Source organism: Eulemur rufifrons, chromosome 30 (assembly GCF_041146395.1).
Source record: "Eulemur rufifrons isolate Redbay chromosome 30, OSU_ERuf_1, whole genome shotgun sequence".
Taxonomy (NCBI): Eukaryota; Metazoa; Chordata; class Mammalia; order Primates; family Lemuridae; genus Eulemur; species Eulemur rufifrons.
This window is the reverse complement of record NC_091012.1, coordinates 44,470,012-44,487,508: the sequence shown is the minus strand read 5'-3', so window position 1 is coordinate 44,487,508 and position 17,497 is coordinate 44,470,012. Positions and strand designations below refer to the sequence as shown.

General features: G+C 38.3%; 1 protein-coding gene across 2 annotated transcripts in view; it reads left to right on the top strand.

Moving 5' to 3' along the window:
- Positions 1-17,497, top strand: part of OCRL (OCRL inositol polyphosphate-5-phosphatase) — a 46,479-nt gene that overhangs the window by 12,762 nt on the left and 16,220 nt on the right. For both annotated transcript variants that reach the window (XM_069463046.1, XM_069463045.1), the window contains exons 5-18: positions 647-757; positions 1,526-1,615; positions 2,259-2,379; positions 2,465-2,626; positions 3,870-3,971; positions 4,507-4,621; positions 5,707-5,823; positions 5,923-6,110; positions 8,062-8,173; positions 9,525-9,634; positions 11,150-11,285; positions 15,851-15,961; positions 16,610-16,775; positions 17,039-17,274. In XM_069463046.1, coding sequence (XP_069319147.1) covers positions 647-757; positions 1,526-1,615; positions 2,259-2,379; positions 2,465-2,626; positions 3,870-3,971; positions 4,507-4,621; positions 5,707-5,823; positions 5,923-6,110; positions 8,062-8,173; positions 9,525-9,634; positions 11,150-11,285; positions 15,851-15,961; positions 16,610-16,775; positions 17,039-17,274 — 1,877 coding nt within the window. The remainder of the gene's footprint in view (positions 1-646; positions 758-1,525; positions 1,616-2,258; positions 2,380-2,464; positions 2,627-3,869; positions 3,972-4,506; positions 4,622-5,706; positions 5,824-5,922; positions 6,111-8,061; positions 8,174-9,524; positions 9,635-11,149; positions 11,286-15,850; positions 15,962-16,609; positions 16,776-17,038; positions 17,275-17,497) is intronic.

The window sequence follows — 17,497 nt, the reverse complement described above, 5'->3', positions numbered from 1 at the left end:
GAACCAAACCACCCCTGGACCTAGGTCGTTATATTGCTTTTATAAGTTTATTCAAGACATACATTTTTCACTTCAGGTAACAAAGTGTAGATGCCTCTTTTTGAAATACTTTGAACCAATATCACTATTCTTTTCTTTTTAATACTTTGAACCAATCTCACTATTCTCTTCTTTTTTAATTAGTTTGTAAATTTAATTGAATCTGTGCCTATGAACAGACGATCCTACTTCCTTTATTCTCTTCACACTTCAGATACTCTTACTGTATGATCTGAATTTGAAATGGCAGGAATTTTCAGCTAAGGGATGGGAGGAGGGTAATTGAGGAATTTAACTTTTGCTAGAAAAGTCTCTGCATTGATATCTGAGAGGAGATCAGAATGCAAGAGGCTATTATTTTTGTATGTATCATACCCCTAGATTGGGCTGATCATTGACACAGTTCATCAGCCCTAGGAGTACTGGTTCCCTCTCTGCATCACCCCCTCCAGCGACTCCCTTAATCTTATATATGTGCTTCCTACACTAGAAGTCTGGAATATTTGTGATCTGGACCTTTGCCTATTAACCTGATAAGTTGAGAATATGACCCCAATAAAACATTGTATCCCATAGCTGTATGTGTATGAATTTCAATTCTTTTTAGGTGGCTGCAAAATTCGAGTTCAGAGTGACTGGACCAGAGAGCGCCGCTTTGAAATCCCTGATGAGGAACACTGTTTGAAGTTCCTCTCAGAGGTCCTTGCTGCTCAGGAAGGTAACTCAAGACTCAGTGATTTTCTTTCTGCTATTTCATTGGGAGTGAAATTCTGACATGCTGATACAGAGGAAAGTAGCCATTAGCAAAATACTTCCCCCTTTGAGCCCTAATAGCTGATTTTTTTTTCTTCAAGAACGAACACAGGGGCCGGGCGCGGTGGCTCACGTCTGTAATCCTGGCACTCTGGGAGGCCGAGGCGGGTGGATGGCTCGAGGTCAGGAGTTCGAGACCAGCCTGAGCAAGAGTGAGACCCCCGTCTCTACTAAAAATAGAAAGAAATTATCTGGACAACTAAAAATATACATAGAAAAAATTAGCCGGGCATGGTGGCACATGCCTGTAGTCCCAGCTACTAGGGAGGCTGAGGCAGGAGGATCGCTTGAGCCCAGGAGTCTGAGGTTGCTGTGAGCTAGGCTGATGCCATGGCACTCACTCTAGCCTGGGCAACAGAGAGAGACTCTGTCTCAAAAAAAAAAAAAAAAAAAAAAAGAACGAACTCAGGAATAGATCAGGGAACAAATCTATCCAGCTTTAAGGACACTGAGCCAATTTCCAGAATTTTCAAGCACAGCTTACCGCAGACTATAATTCTCCTGTTTCCAGATGACCCTCAGAGCTGCACTTATTTCCTTAGTCTCTTCCATACATTCAGAAATGGGACTGCCCCCTGCATTTAAGGAGTGTTGGAAGAATGGTTTTTGGTTATGGTAAATTCCATTCAATGAAGGGCTCCCCAGTTTCTGACCATGACCCTTATCTCCCCAGCTCAGTCACAACTTCTTGTTCCAGAGCAAAAGGACTCATCCAGCTGGTACCAGAAATTAGACACTACGGACAAACCTTCTGTTTTTTCAGGTACTAAAAGGTTGCTGGTTCCCTGGTTGCTATGATCATTGCAGAGTCAGTAGATTTTATCAGACCAGATGCAATGATGTGGATTAAAGTCAATGTCAGACACATTTTCCTGCAGAGTGGTTTTATCAAGTTCATGCCCACTGACCAGTGTTTACTCCTAATCCTTTCTGTGGCATGGTACCTCTTCAGGAGCCAATTTATCAGAGTAGTAAGAACTACAGGCTCCAGAACCAGACAGCCTGGGTTTGAATCCCAAGTCTAGGACTATTTATATGACCTTTGTCAAGTTACTGAACAACTCTTAACCTCCATTTTCTGTAACATAGAAGAATTTTATTGATCATAATACCTACCTCGTGGGGTTTTTGTGATGATTAAGTGAGATAATGATATAATTCAAGAAATGTTACTTGTTATTATTCAGGTTCCAGATTATCGTAAATTTCTATTGCTCTACTTTGTCGGTGCTTCAGGGATGGATGTGCTTCTTCAAATCCCAGTCTAAGTAATTCCTACCCTTATAGCACCTTTCTGTTTAGTAATGCCAGTGATCAAATCGTGATCAAATCAAAGCCCTGTCTACCCTGGATATGTTGGATGTTAATTTTTTTCTCCCTCTGACTTTGGGTTCTGTGTCTTTCAGGCCTTCTTGGGTTTGAGGACAATTTTTCGTCTATGAATTTGGACAAGAAAATAAATTCACAAAATCAGCCTACAGGGACTCATCGGGAACCTCCACCCCCACCCTCTTCAGTGAATAGAATGTAAGTCCTATGTCAAAACATTTTCTTCTGTAGGAGAATTATATTTTAGGCAGTTTTACTTTTGAGTTTCTCATTTATTTGCCAGGCTTCCACGTGAAAAAGAAGCTTCAAACAAGGAACAGCCCAAAGTGACCAACACTATGCGGAAGCTCTTTGTACCAAATACCCAGTCTGGGCAGCGGGAGGGTCTCATCAAACATATCCTGGCAAAGCGAGAGAAAGAATATGTCAACATTCAGACTTTCAGGTTAGCCTCTTCTACTTACTGAGTCGGTACAGCAGACACAAAGGGCTTTTGATATTTAAGATATTAGCTTAATTATGAATCAAAGCATGATAAAAAGGAATAGTTATCTGATTCAAACCTCTGTCTCTAAAACTGTTCAGTAGCATGCATATCTGAAATAAGATAGATGCTACAATTTCCCTTGAATTTTCTAAGTACTGATAATACCATGTCTACTAATATTCATATCCAGTCTTAAAGAACCAAATCAAGTTCACATGTACTAGAGAATTGTCCCCTAGCACATTCCATAAGAAAGTGTGTTTGTGTCTCTGGACTGCTGAGGGTCTTTTCAGCCATTATTAGAAAATTAAAAGTCTACCATTATTACTAGCTCTCAACTTACTTTGGTAATTTAACTAAAGAAAATTTCACCCAATCCTCTTGATTGGGAGGTCTGTCTGTCTTAGATTCTTTCCCCTGTATTATTTTTACTTCACCATTACTTGTTGGCATCCCCTCTTCTGGACCTGGCGTGTGTGCCATATGTGAGGCGTGATGTCGCATGGCATTTATCTCCAACATGTGAAGCAACAATACCTTTCTTTGTTATTCATGACAGAACATGCCCTTCTAATCCAATATTCCAGTCCCATCTGCTATCCCGTCATGCCTCATTTATTCTAATTCAATCATAGCTATATACCTATACTAAAACCTCCAGTTTTTCATATTCCCCATGATGCTTATATTTGTGTGTAAACAGTTAAGACAGTCATGAGTTTTCCCTTCTGCTTTCCCCCTATTAAGGGGGATATCTGTCTCATCAGAATTTCCTACACAGATGTCCTTGTAATCCTTTGGGAAGTGAATTTTTGGATTCAACTACAGCCCCTTATAGAACATTTATTCATATTAGACTAGCTTACAGCACAATGATACCTCTTTCCCAACCATAAGCTCTCCCTTCAAGTATGAGTTTGGATGGAGTTTAACTGAAAGGAAATATGGTAGAGCAATTAACTTTGCATTTTTTTTAAATAGAGACTTCATTTCTTTCTGTAGTTTCACTTAATGTAAAATTTAGAGAAAATAAGCCTACTGCCTTTGTGTTCTAGATGTTCCTTATGTGTATGGCAAAACATTTTGAGGAATTATGTTAGCATATTGTGAACATACCCTTGTGTAAAAGTGACAAGAGAGGCCTTCTTTTGGTTCATACTTGATCTTTGTTTTCAAATTATTTTTTGGTATTATGTATTAGATTTTTTGTTGGAACTTGGAACGTGAATGGCCAGTCTCCAGATAGCGGGTTAGAACCTTGGCTGAACTGTGATCCAAATCCTCCTGATATCTACTGCATTGGGTAACGAACACTTATGAAATTTCCTTTTTGCTATATGTTTGATGTTAGTCTACATGATGTTTTGCCTTCCTTTTTTAAAAAAACAATTTGGTAAAAACCTACCATAGATTATATGTGGGAGTTAACTTGTGGATCAAATTTGTGAGATCAGAAACGAAGAGCTGCCTAAAATGGTGTAAGGAAGCACCTAATTTTCTTGAAACCCATAGAAAATTATATTCTTCATACCAACTGAGACTCAAGGTCAATTCTAACAGTGACTATTCCTAGAATATAAGGGTAAAGCTCTATGTACTATTACTGGCAGGTTTTTTGGTTTGGTTTTTGCATAGCCTATGAATATGCTGGTAGGGATTCTTTAGAAAAGAAAGCTACTCATCCTTACTGATAACCTGGGTGAACAGAGCAGTTCTATAAAATCTCTCTCTTTCTCCCATTCTTTTCTTTGTCTAATGTCTTGGAAAATGGGACAGGAGGTAGGTAGCCAAAGATAATTATGTGATATGTATAGGTCTCACATCCTTTTTTTCCTCAGATTCCAAGAGCTGGACTTGAGCACAGAAGCCTTTTTCTACTTTGAATCTATGAAGGAACAAGAGTGGTCCATGGCTGTAGAGAGAGGTTTGCATTCCAAAGCCAAGTATAAGAAAGTAAGCCGCATTTAATTATCTTTTTAAGTATATGACTAAATAGGACTCACTAGGAGTTATTCCATTATCTATAACTTGGTCCAAAAGAATGGTTTAATTGAATTCTTCCCTGTGTGTAATACAGGGTAAACCAATCCTTCGTCTGTATTTCCTAGAAAAAAAAATTGCCCTAAACTTTCTGATTCTATATTTTCATTTCTTAGGTAGTTTTTAGGAGGAAAAAAAGGAATTTTATTATTCTCTTATCAATAATTAGCTCAAAATAATTACATATGAGGTAGCTGTGCAACAAAAATTTAAGATTGAAATTGCTCACTGACATGGTCGGAATTGAATGCTTTACAGAAAAGTAGTATGAAGCATGTGGATGCATAGGGTACACTTTGGAATCAGAGCAAGAATAGCAGTGGTGTAGAATTTAAACGAGTTCTAAACTTGGTTGTAAGTCGAGAGCAGAGTTGACTTTAGCAAGGTGGGCCAATTTGTTTGTCTTTAGAAGGCATGTGGCAGAAGCATTTAGCTACCAGAAGAGTTATTTTAATTATAGGGCTACCATACTAAGCTCTCTAAAAGGAGTAATCTGAGTAATTTTTCTCTACATCTTCTAACAGTTTATATAGGTGATAAAACTCCTAACAATATTATTTCTGTCATATAGGTCCCTAATACATATCTTAGACATTTCTAGCTGTAGTTCACAGGTTAAAAATAATCAAAGTAAAAAGGATTGCTCTTTTACAGATTTAAATTTCTTAGAAAATTAGAAATCAGAAACTACAAAGGAGAGGTAGAAAGAATAAGCTAGGGGAGTGGCTTTATTATTTTCACTTTTAATAGTGATTAAAAGAATGGATTTAGAGCTGAGTATACTCACTGTCCCTCAAGGCTTTTAATTCTTACTGGTCAGAGTCAGATTAGAGCTTCCCCAGAGAATTTTGGTTTTGTTTTATGGGCTCCACTGGGAAATGTGGATTCAGATTTGGGCATCGGTATGTCATCTTGATGGAAAATTAGTTGTAGGAAGTTAGATATGTGGCAAAGAGTGGTATTAACATTAACCTTTTATAACTCCCCGGAACTCATAGGTTCAACTAGTCCGTCTTGTTGGGATGATGCTCCTTATATTTGCCAGAAAGGATCAGTATCGACATATCCGTGATGTTGCTACAGAAACAGTTGGAACTGGAGTCATGGGGAAAATGGTGAGTTACTTTGGAAATGAACTTGACTATTATTTATGTCCATGTGAAGTTCAATTCTAGTTGTATATACTAACTGTGAATAATTACTCTTGCTAACAGGGAAACAAAGGTGGGGTAGCTGTGAGATTTGTGTTTCACAACACTACCTTTTGTATCGTCAATTCCCACCTGGCTGCCCACGTGGAGGACTTTGAGAGAAGGAATCAAGATTATAAGGACATCTGTGCAAGAATGAGTTTTGTGGTCCCAAATCAGACCCTCCCGCAACTGAACATCATGAAACATGAGTGAGTGGTTAACTCTCTTGTAGCCTTTGAATAGTGGCTACAGGAGAGTTTGAATAGTGAAGAGATTGAATATGTTGAGAAACTACAGAGCTGTAAAGAGTGAAAGATTACCAGTTAGGGATTGGGGTCACAAAGAAGAGAGGGTTTTTGAGACGTAGCAGACTCATTGAAGCAGAGAAATTAGATTTGACATCAGAGGAAAGGTTAGTTGTATTAGTAGGGCACCTAGAATAATGCTGCAGGGGTCTGTCAGTTGGAGTCAGTTTTTGTTGTTTTTTATTATATAATAGAAATGTTCATTGTAAATGTAATAAAAGATAAAATTAAAAGTAAAAATCCCTCATTCCTTATCCTCTATTCTCCCCAGCCAGTCTCTCTCTCCAAAGGAAACCATTCTTAACAATAGGGTTTATATCCTATATCTGTGCTGTTCAATATGACAGCCAGCAGCCATATGTGGCTATTGGGCACTTGAAAGTGGCTAATCCAAACTAAGATATGCTACACTCGTAAGCTATATACTGAATTTCAAAGACTTAATAGGGAAAAATTTAAAATATCTCAATTTTTAAAATACTGATCACATATTGAAATGAAAATAATTTGGATATACTGGTTAAAATGAAATTTATTGTTAGTTACTTTCACTTGTTTTTACTTTTTAAACTCAGCTACTAAAATATTTCAAATTATATTGATGTGCATTATATATAATAATTCTGTTGAACAGTGCTGTTCTAGACTTTTCTCTATGTACATACAAACACACACTTGTATAGGACTCTATTATGCTATTTATTGTGGCTCTCTTTCCAAGCCAGTATATATAAATCTGCATTATTCCTTTTAATGGTTGTGCTTATTACAAATAGGGGTAACAGAGAGAGGTCAGTGAAGAATGGGACTTAATAACGATAGAAGCAGAAATCTATTAAGGATGGATTGAGTGGTGGTAGAAAATGATTAGTCATTGAAATTCTGAGAGGTTGATTTGGAATAAGTGGTTTGAGATGGGAATTAGTAGGAAAGCAACAGATAATTTAGGGGTATTAGAATCAATAGAGAGTAGGGTAATTGAGGAAAGAGTAGGGAAGGGTAGTGATATTGGACTATTTCCATATTGTCTCAACGATTAGGAACATGTAGAATTCTGTTTCACAGTGGTAAAGTCAAGGCCTTGAAATTTATGGACATGAAGTTGCCCTGAAATTCCGTAAATTTATGTCCCTAGGATTCCACAAATTTCATGTTGCATTTGAGAATGGCAGAGTGACCCACTGGGAACTTGAGATAGCTCAAAGGAGAATCCATTTTGATGTGGTAATTTCAGGGTCTTCCTTTGTGGGGCTCTCAGCATATTTAGGTGCCTGTAGCTATAATTGGGAGCTGAGAATCCCAACATGCCAGGCTCTTCCTGCCTGGAACTTGGACTACAGATTTTGGGCAAGGATAGACAGATTGGCTACACTGGAGAGCCCTGAATCTACTTTTCCTAGTGGGCCCTGCCTGGGAGAGTTGCTATATGGAGAGCATGCAGACCTTAGCGGAGAGCCGGCAGAACCTCTGGGCTCTGAGAGGGAGAACACGTTCAGATTCTCTTCCCCTAGAGACCTGGCAAGCAGCCAGGCAAAATTTTGAAGCTAGTCCAGCAAATAAACTGCATGCTTCTCAGTCCATTAACTCCTTGGCTTCTGAATCCCATACATATATTGTATTTCCTCTTTTCATTCTTCACGTATGGAGTACCTATTCTCCCACCTATTTTACTTCATTGTTTCTCTGAGATGTTGATAAAACTTGCCCCAAAAGGATTAAGTTACAGCTTTAAAACACTTGTAGGATAGTGGTGAATGAACCCTTATCAATAATCTGCCTATTTTTCTTCTATCCTTTTCTCACTGTTTTTATGCTAATTATTGCTACTTCTGTTTATGTATTTCTTGATCCTCAGTGTTGTCATTTGGTTGGGAGATTTGAATTACAGACTTTGCATGCCTGATGCCAATGAGGTGAAAAGTCTTATTAATAAGAATGACCTTCAGAGACTCTTGAAATTTGACCAGGTAAGTAAAGTTTTGTTTTATGGGAACTTTCGTAGATAAGCAGATGAGATTGTTAGGGTTATGAGGTAGACACATGGGAGGCATGTCTTACTCTAGGAAGAGATGGAAACGTCTTATTGTCTTGTGAAAACAGTGTGACCAGTGATGCATTGACCACATACAAGATTTATAGTGCTTTTATTAAGTGCTTGGATGAGAGGAGGTGAGATAACATTAGTGATAAAAAATAAATATAACATTCAGTAAGTCTTTATCAAGAAGAGATTTCAGAGACTTGTATAAATGAATTGGTGAATGGGTGGGGTTAATTGGAGAACACTTCCTGGAGGAAGTGGGCCTTTTCTGCTATGTTGATGTGGTTTGGCAGATGGAACAGGGAAAACTGTTCTGTGATTATTTGGCAGGCTGAGCAACAGCTTGGAGGTAAAAGAGGGAGGCCCTTTGAGGGGGATTGGGAAGCACAGAAAAGAAGTCTGTCTGGGATGAAGAGCATAGGCTATGGGCTAATGGGAATTGGTTGATAAGTTGGAGCAAGCTGGTATATAGCTGTTGATGTTAAAACTTGTGGAAAAACTTTGATTCCATAACATTTATATAAAACCTGATAGGAACCTATATTTGAGGCAGTAAATTTGTCTCAGAACCTGGCATTTGACTTGAATTTTTACTTCAACATGTGGATACTGGCTGCTAAAAGAAAATGTTTTGACTTAATTTGAACGTCTTTAAATCTTTATGAGAGCCTTTTTGACCCTCAGACATAGTCAGAATTCAAGTATCTTGCAGTAGAATTATTTTTGAGTGAGCCTTTCTTGGCGGTGTCTACCTTCACATTGGCTGATTTCTTTGCCTTTCTTTTTCTATCCTGCCTCCAAAAGGGGTACAGTTGGAATAAATTCTGAGTCTTATGTAACTCTGGTAAAATACTCGAGTAAGGATAACTTTCAAAACAATTTGTAACTGTTCACTGAATTTGGTTTATGGAATTATCCGTCCAACATTTGTGTGCTTTTTTTGTTTTTAAATAAAAATTGTGCTGGGTGATTCCCTCCCAGCTCCAAGGAACTTATGATTATTCAGATTTCATTTTTCCATTTTATCCCTGACCACTGTAACAATAAAAAACTTAATGATGTGCTATTAACGAGCATCCTATCTGATGGTATGTTTAGATGCTGTAGGAATGCTGGGATTTAATTCATAAGGCACAGAAATTTTATGTGTGTACTCTCACAGTTGTCAAGGCTATAGAACTGGATACTTAGGAATGGGGAAGTGGCTAATCAACTTGATTGTCAGTTATATTAAGATAATGTTACCCTGATTATGTGATGTTTCTTTCTATCTGTAGCTAAATATTCAGCGCACACAGAAAAGAGCTTTTGTTGACTTCAATGAAGGGGAAATCAAGTTTATCCCCACTTATAAGTATGACTCTAAAACAGACCGGTGGGATTCCAGGTAAAGTAATAAGAACTTTCTCACAGAATAGATTAAGGCTTGATCTTCTTTCTTTCTTTCCATATTGATTGATAAGGGGCTAGGAATTTTAGGTCATGCCATAAGCAGATATGAAAACCTAATGGCTCAGTACTGTTACAGAAGAGTTTTTCCTTCATGTATACTCAAAGATGAGCCTATCTTAGGAAAGTACTACTTATACGTCAGGGCTTTGAAGTTTTATGAGCTGCCTGCAATGCCTTGTTTCTCTCGCCTCAGCAGACTCGCTTAAATTTTTGCCTTCCTGATCTTTCTTACCTATTGCCCTGTTCTGGCTCTTTTTTTCCAAACTGCTTCTCACTGTTTAACTCAGGCTAGCAGAAGGTGAAAGGAAAGAGCCATGAAAGGTTCTTCTAGCACAGAAGCTCTCAATCCTGAGAACACACTAGAATCTCTTGGGAAGCTTTTAAAAATATTGATGCTGAGACCCCACATCTGCCACTGCTGGAGAACACTGAGAACCACTGTGTTGTAGGCCCTTTGATTTCCTAATCACCCCAGTAAAGTGCTCCTGTCACTAAGTTCTTGGTAACTATTAATATTTGTCCTCTACCTGCTATGCATTTGTTTCTTATGGTTTCCTAGCTGGCTGAGCACAGAAACTGGAAAAAGAAAGAATCCCATGGCGTATTCAGCTGCTTCAGACTCTGAGAGCACTGGAGTGGGGAGTAGTCTGTTTGTATTCCTGTGCTCTGAGGGAACTGGTCAGCAAGTGAAAAGTGACACTGATAGATCTTGTACACTTTGCTTTGTTTCTTTCACTCACCTGACTTGAGAATCAACTGAAGAGCTACTGATAAGAAATATTTGTGTCACCTGGATCAGGTGTACAAGGTGTTGCTTATTTTAATAGAATGATGAATAGGGTTTTTCTCCCTACCCTTGGTATTCTATGGGCTATTTGCTCAGACTTGCCATGCTTAGATGTTAGTTAATCTCTATTAGAAGAAGGCTAGACTGGTCTCTAAAAGTCCAGGCTTAAAGGAGAAATTTCTACTGTTATTCCTCTCCAGAGATTAAGTCCAGTCTAGGAATAGAGGATTGGAGTTTTAGACTTGATTAGTTATCTGTCTATTGTGAAGTGTCATTGAAGTTCATGGAGCAAAGGGAAAGGAAGTGTTCAGAATATCATCCTGACCTTCTGAGGATATTTTAAGAGGGTATTATTATATTTTCCCCTGTGGTGACATTGTTGAAGATGTAATCCTAATCTTAGGAGAACTATTTATTCATTCATTAAATAACTATTCATTGAGCACCAGCTTTGCACCAGATACCGTGCTGAGTACTAGGAGTTCAGTGGGGACTGTAGTCCCTTCACAGAGCTTGCAATATAGTAGGTAAGGTAGTCGGTAGGTAAGGAGAAGTACACAGTTCTTTGGGAGCATATAACAAGAGGGCCTAACTCAGGTCTAAACCAGTGTGGTAGGTTCTTGTGTGGTATGTTTTCTTTATAGCTCGTTTCTTTATTTTCAGCGGAAAATGTCGAGTTCCAGCCTGGTGTGACCGAATTCTTTGGAGAGGAACAAATGTTAATCAACTTAATTATCGGAGTCACATGGAACTGAAAACCAGTGACCACAAGCCTGTTAGCGCCCTCTTCCATATTGGGGTAAACGTTTGTTCATTCGTTTGTGTGTTAAATATCTATTACTAGAGCATTATTTAGACTCAGAACAGACTGGTAATTCAGTGGGGCCATAAATGTCCCATAACCAAATAATCATTTGCAGTGTTGAGAAGTTGCTGCCCTCAGCCTTCCCAAATGCTGATCATATAGCTCTTAACACTCCAGGCCTTTTAGTGACACAGATGTTTCTCGTGGTACATTGTGGTTGGGTGGTAACCTGAACACCTTTCTTCAGACAGATAGTAAGGAAAGGAAGCACAGAGAAAGGGGGTGGGGGTTCTGGGTGGAGGGGTGAGGACAGCAGGAACAAAGGCACAGACTGATCAAAATACAACCGAATCTGTATATTACCTTAAGGGGTGTAGTGTCATCCCTACTATAATGAAGTCTTCCTGTCCAGGAGCATAGGTTTTCTTTTTTTTCTTTAATTCTGTTGAACCCTGGGCTGAATTAATAGCTAGTTATTTAATTTTTTGTCTCTATTGTGAATAACATTTTTTTCCCATTGTATTTTAACTATGTGTTATTAGCATGTAGGTTATATCTTATATTAATAATCTTGCTGATTTAATTTATTGCAGCCAGTACATTTAGGTTATTTCATGCAGATTTTCCAGACATATGGTGATGTAATCTGTCAGAACATATATAGTGAGGTGCTTAATAGGATTGGCTTAGTAGGAGACTTTTTGGATTTACATCCTAGCTCAACCACTTTCTAACTGCAATCACGGACAATTTATGTAATATCCCTGTGCCTCACTTTCCTCCTCTATAAAATGTGGGTAGTAACGCTGCCTACTTATGAGGATTAATGAGTTTGAACATGTGAAGAGCATAGTAGAATAGGTTTCTTTCCCCTATGTGTATGTTGGTATTTTGGGCTTCTGAGATAGGTATCACCAACATGTCTTATCCTGCTCCTATTTTAAAGAAGAATGACTTTGGGGCTTTTCATTTAAGAACAAAATTAGTTCTTGGTCTTAGAATAGATTTAAAATTTTATCAAGACAATCTTGGCTTTACTTTTGAACATTTTGAAATTTTAAAATAATAATGATCAGTAGGAGTAAGAATTCCTCAGATAGCAGCTAGTAGCTGTGTGCCAGGGACTGTGCTAGGCAATTTGCACACATCTCATTTACTTCTCACAACACTTTGAGTTAAATGTAGCTGACCCTTGAACAACATGGGTCCAAACTGCACAGTTACACTTATGTACAGACTTTTTTCAACCAAACATAGAAAATACAATATTCACAGGATACAAAACCCAAGTATGAGGAGGGCTGACTTTTTGTAGCCTTGGGTTCCACAGAGCCAACTGTGAGACTTGAGTATGTGCAGATTTGGTTATTTGCAGGCAGTCCTGGAACCAGTCCCCAGTGTATACCGAGGGACAACTGTATTTCCCATTTAACAGATGAGCAGGTGGAGAACCAGCGAGTTTAAATAACTTCTTGAAGAGCATTAAACTAGAAGGAGAGCTGAGATTCAAATCTTAACTCTGCTTAACTCCCAACCCTATGCTCTTTCCATTACCCCTGAGTGCCTCTGTAGTTCTAAAGTACTTATTGACTAAATATACCTTCAGATACTACTTACAGCCCATCTAATTTCTAGTTTGTACTTGAGGGCTGTCCTCTTTTTTTCACTTGATTCTCAACCCATGTTAAGGGGACTAAAACACTAACCTCTTTGATTTATCAGCTATACTTGGCTTTTTTTTTTTTGTATTTCTTTTCAGAACCTTGGAATATTTTTAATACTCCATACACATGAATCCAGAGCTCCCAGTGGGATATTTAAAACTTTTCCAGGCTTCCTGTATATTTTTGTATATCTCTTAATAAAGATTTATCTGTCTGGTTTTTAATGATTTTTAAATTGTACATCAATTCAAAAGTGCTTTTTCTTTAAAATAAAAAAAAATCAAAAGCAGAATTTACAGATAAGGCTGAAGTTCTTTAGTCCTTGTTCTGTCTCCTACTCTCAACTTTGCCTAAACCATCACTCCCCAGCCAGGCCACTACCCTTATGAGTTTATATCTTACTATACCAGTGCTATCCAATAGAGCTTTCTGTAATGATGGAAATGTCCTATATCTGTGCTGTCCAGTCCAGTAGCTACTAGCTGCAGGTGGCTATTTAGCACTCGAAGTGTGGCTAAAGTGACTGAGAATGGAGTTTTAATTGTATTCAATTTGAAGTAATTTAAATTTAAATGTTCCTATGTGGCTAGTTGCTATTGTATTAGGCAGTTCTCAACCTTTGCATGTGCTTTTCTGTTTACCCGTAGACAAAATGTTGTTTTGTATGTAGGTGTGTATATGTCTTAAATGGTCTCATATATATTTGTTGGTCTGCAACTTGCATTTGTTTAAATTCAGTGGTGTGCTTGGAGCGCTATCCTTGTTATTACATGAAGATCTAGCTCATTAATACTTTTTTATGAATTCCTAAATTTGTCAGTAATTTCCTTTTCTAAAATGGATATATCAGGTGGTGAAATTCTTTGGGTTTTTTTCCCCCCTCATTATCCTTGATGTGCCATAAGTGCTGTGATCATAATAACCCACTGAGGAAAGGTTTGATTTTATTGAGTAACCACTCCATATTTTGGACTCTGGGCATGCTATGATTAGTGGCTTTAAAAACCACATTACATTTTCACCACCATTGGCACCATTGACTGTTAACAAAGGAGCCAAGTGCACCATGGCCAATTAATTTCAAAAGACTTGCTGTGGGCTGGCTGAGATTAAGCTGAGATAGAGTTTCACCCCTGCATTTGCTACTGTGATCTGCTGCATTGGTTCTCAGACTTCAGTGGACATAAGAATTGCCTAGAGAGCTTTTAAAAAAGTGCAGGGGCCCCTCCCCTGGAGATTGTGATTAATAGGCCCAGGCAGCTGTGCTTTTAAGATGTACTGGAGTTTATTCTGTCATATACCTAGTATTTTGGAAGGGTCTTAACACAAGCAGTCCATAAGTCACCTTCAGTATTAACTATGACAGTGAGCAAGTTTGTTGATCTTTTATATCTTGATGTTCTCAATTATCAGAAAAAAAATCTCTTGCTTTGGTAGCCTTGTAGGTTGTGAAAATAAAAAGACATGTATAAAATATATTTGGAAATAAAAAGTCACAAAATTTTATAAAAGTATAAAATTCATCTTAACCTAACACTATACTATGGACCCTGGTGACACTAAAATAATTGCTTGTCCCTCGGTTCTTAAGTGTTATGGTTCAAATATGTGAAAGTCTGAGATACTTGATTCAGCTTTGATGTTATTATTTTCCACATCTGTTTATAACCTTTGCGGCATATATTAATCTTTTTGTTTTTTAACATGGATTTTTCTGAAGTTTTCTATTCTAAGAAAGAAACTAATGTCCCATGTTAAAATTCTTTGTTAATTATATTAATCTTTGGCATCAGTTTTATGGACTTCTAATATTAAAAAAACAGCAATATCAGGAAGCTGAAAGTGCTTTGTCAGGTGGGAAATTTTTTGATCTATTCGTTGAGACGATTTGTTTGTCTGTTGTCATGGTTTTACTCTACTCGAGGACATTTTGTGTCAGCTGTTTTCTCAAATGGCCATAGGTTCCATTTAGTAGCATGCCTTTGCTATTATATAATCTGAGCGATGATAGTATGATTCTTGGCCTTGTGCCTAGTAGCTAATAGAGTTAAATGCTTTAATCATATTTTCTGCTGTTTCACTATTTTATGATTATTAGAAATAGTACTGGGTATGTTTTGACACTCATTTTGTGTAATGCAAGAAATAATTTTTACCACAACCATCACATTTTCTCCACCACCAAATGACTTAACAATGGAGCACAAAAATATTCTTTTCTTTTCTTTTCCTTTTTTTTTTTTTTCTTTTGCGACAGGGTCTCACTCTGTCACCCAGGCTAGAGTGTAGTGGCATCATCATAGCTCACTGCAACCTCAAACTTCTGGGCTCTAGTGATCCTCCTGCCTCAGCCTTCTGAGTAGCTGGGATTACAGGTGCATACCACCACACCCAGCTAATTTTTCTATTTTTAGTAGAGACGGGGTCTCCCTCTTGCCCAGGCTGGTCTCAAACTTCTGAGCTCAAGCAATCTTCCTGCCTCAGCCTCCCAGAGTGCTAGGATTACAGGCGTGAGCCACTGTGCCCGGCCTTGCCAAGCTTCTTAACATAGAAGTTTAACTTTTCCAGGAAGTTAGCCAGTTAACCTTAACTTTACCTTAAAGTATGTGCTTCTATAATTCTTTGTTCAATTTATATGTGTTTTACTGACTTTTTAAAAAATTGTTAGAGACTCTTAGAGATATAGAAATTGAGAGCACATAAAACTAAAATAAGGTTTCTTTCAGGTGAAAGTTGTGGATGAAGTGAGATATCAGAAAGTATTTGAGGATGTTGTTTGTACTACAGTTTATTTTAAAGGATTGCTGTAATGACCAGTTTTAAATTATTAGGTAATCTCAAAGTGAGATGAGCTAGGATCACATAAGACTGAAAGGAGAGTTCATTTTCTTTCAGGTGAAGGTTGTGGATGAACGGAGGTATCGGAAAGTCTTTGAAGATATTGTACGCATCATGGACAGAATGGAAAATGACTTCCTTCCTTCTTTAGAACTGAGCAGGAGGGAGGTGAGCAAAAATACGTGGCCTCCCCAGTCAATGCCCATTGTGGTTAGCGCAAAGGAAACCATGGTATTTAGAAAAGGCAACGTGGCAAAGTGGTTAAGATTGTGTGTGCTGGAGTCAAACTGCCTCCATTCCAATCCCAGCACTGCCATTTAGTAGATGCTTGGCCACAGGTAAGGGGCTTACCCTGTCAGAGCTGTAGTTCCCTTTTCTGGATTAAGGGATGGTTGTAAAGATTACATGAGTCAATATATATGAAGCTCTCAGAATAGTGCCTGACACATAGTGAGCTCTCATTTGTTAGCTGCACTTATTTCATTTTCAGAGTTGCTAGTTAATTTATATCTCAGAAACCAGGACTTGGTCACAGAATGAATGCCCTGGACCAAGGTTGGGTTACCCTCTTAGGATGCCAGGAATGATCAGAATAGCCTAGAGAAGTAGAGAGAGCCACCTACCTCCTTCTCTGCTGGTATGAGTATAATAATATATGCAAGTGAATAGTGTGAAGTTGGCTCAGATGGTGAATGTATATGGCAGTTGCACACCTGGTTAATAATTACCTTATTCTTCATATCCTCTATGGAATAATCCAACTGACTTACTTCCCCTACTAGTGATGCATGTTTGTGTCTGTCTGTTACTCCCCAGTTTGTGTTTGAGAATGTGAAGTTTCGGCAACTACAAAAGGAGAAGTTCCAGATCAGCAACAATGGACAGGTTCCCTGCCATTTTTCTTTCATCCCTAAGCTTAATGACAGCCAGTACTGCAAGCCATGGCTTCGGGCTGAACCTTTTGAGGGCTACTTGGAGCCAAGTGAGTTTTCCCTTTACCATTGTCTCTGCTGGCGATGTACCATCTCTTCATGACTCCCATCCCTGTGGTTTAACTTCCTGTTTTCTAACCACATGTCTCTTACCTTCACTGTCATTATTTTGGTGACACTTCTTTTGTGAGCCCAATCTCTTCCCCTTTGTTCCTTAATGATTTTTTAGAGGACACTTGTTCTGTTGGTCATACCCTTTTTGCTTTTCCACTGGAAGTTTCTCTACTACCATGTATCATCTCTTACGTTTCAGATGAGACAGTGGACATTTCTCTTGATGTATATGTCAGCAAAGACTCTGTGACCATCCTGAACTCTGGGGAAGATAAGATTGAAGATATTCTTGTCCTTCACCTGGATCGAGGCAAAGATTACTTCTTAACCATCAGTGGAAATTACCTCCCAAGTTGTTTTGGTACATCCTTAGAGGCTTTGTGCCGAATGAAAAGACCGATTCGGGAAGTTCCTGTTACCAAACTCATAGACTTGGTAAGAAACATCCTAAGACATAAACCTCCTTTACATATAATTTTCACAATACTTACATGATGTCCTCATTGTTTCTGTGCTTTCTCTCTTTTGTGGGACAGGGAGGGGGCTGTCAAATAAGAAAAAAGAATGTCACTTTACTCTAGCACTGCTTTGATTAGATTAAGCCTAAGAGGAAAGAGGAGAGACTAATCTGTAGTTGGCTCTTGGCAGGACTATACTA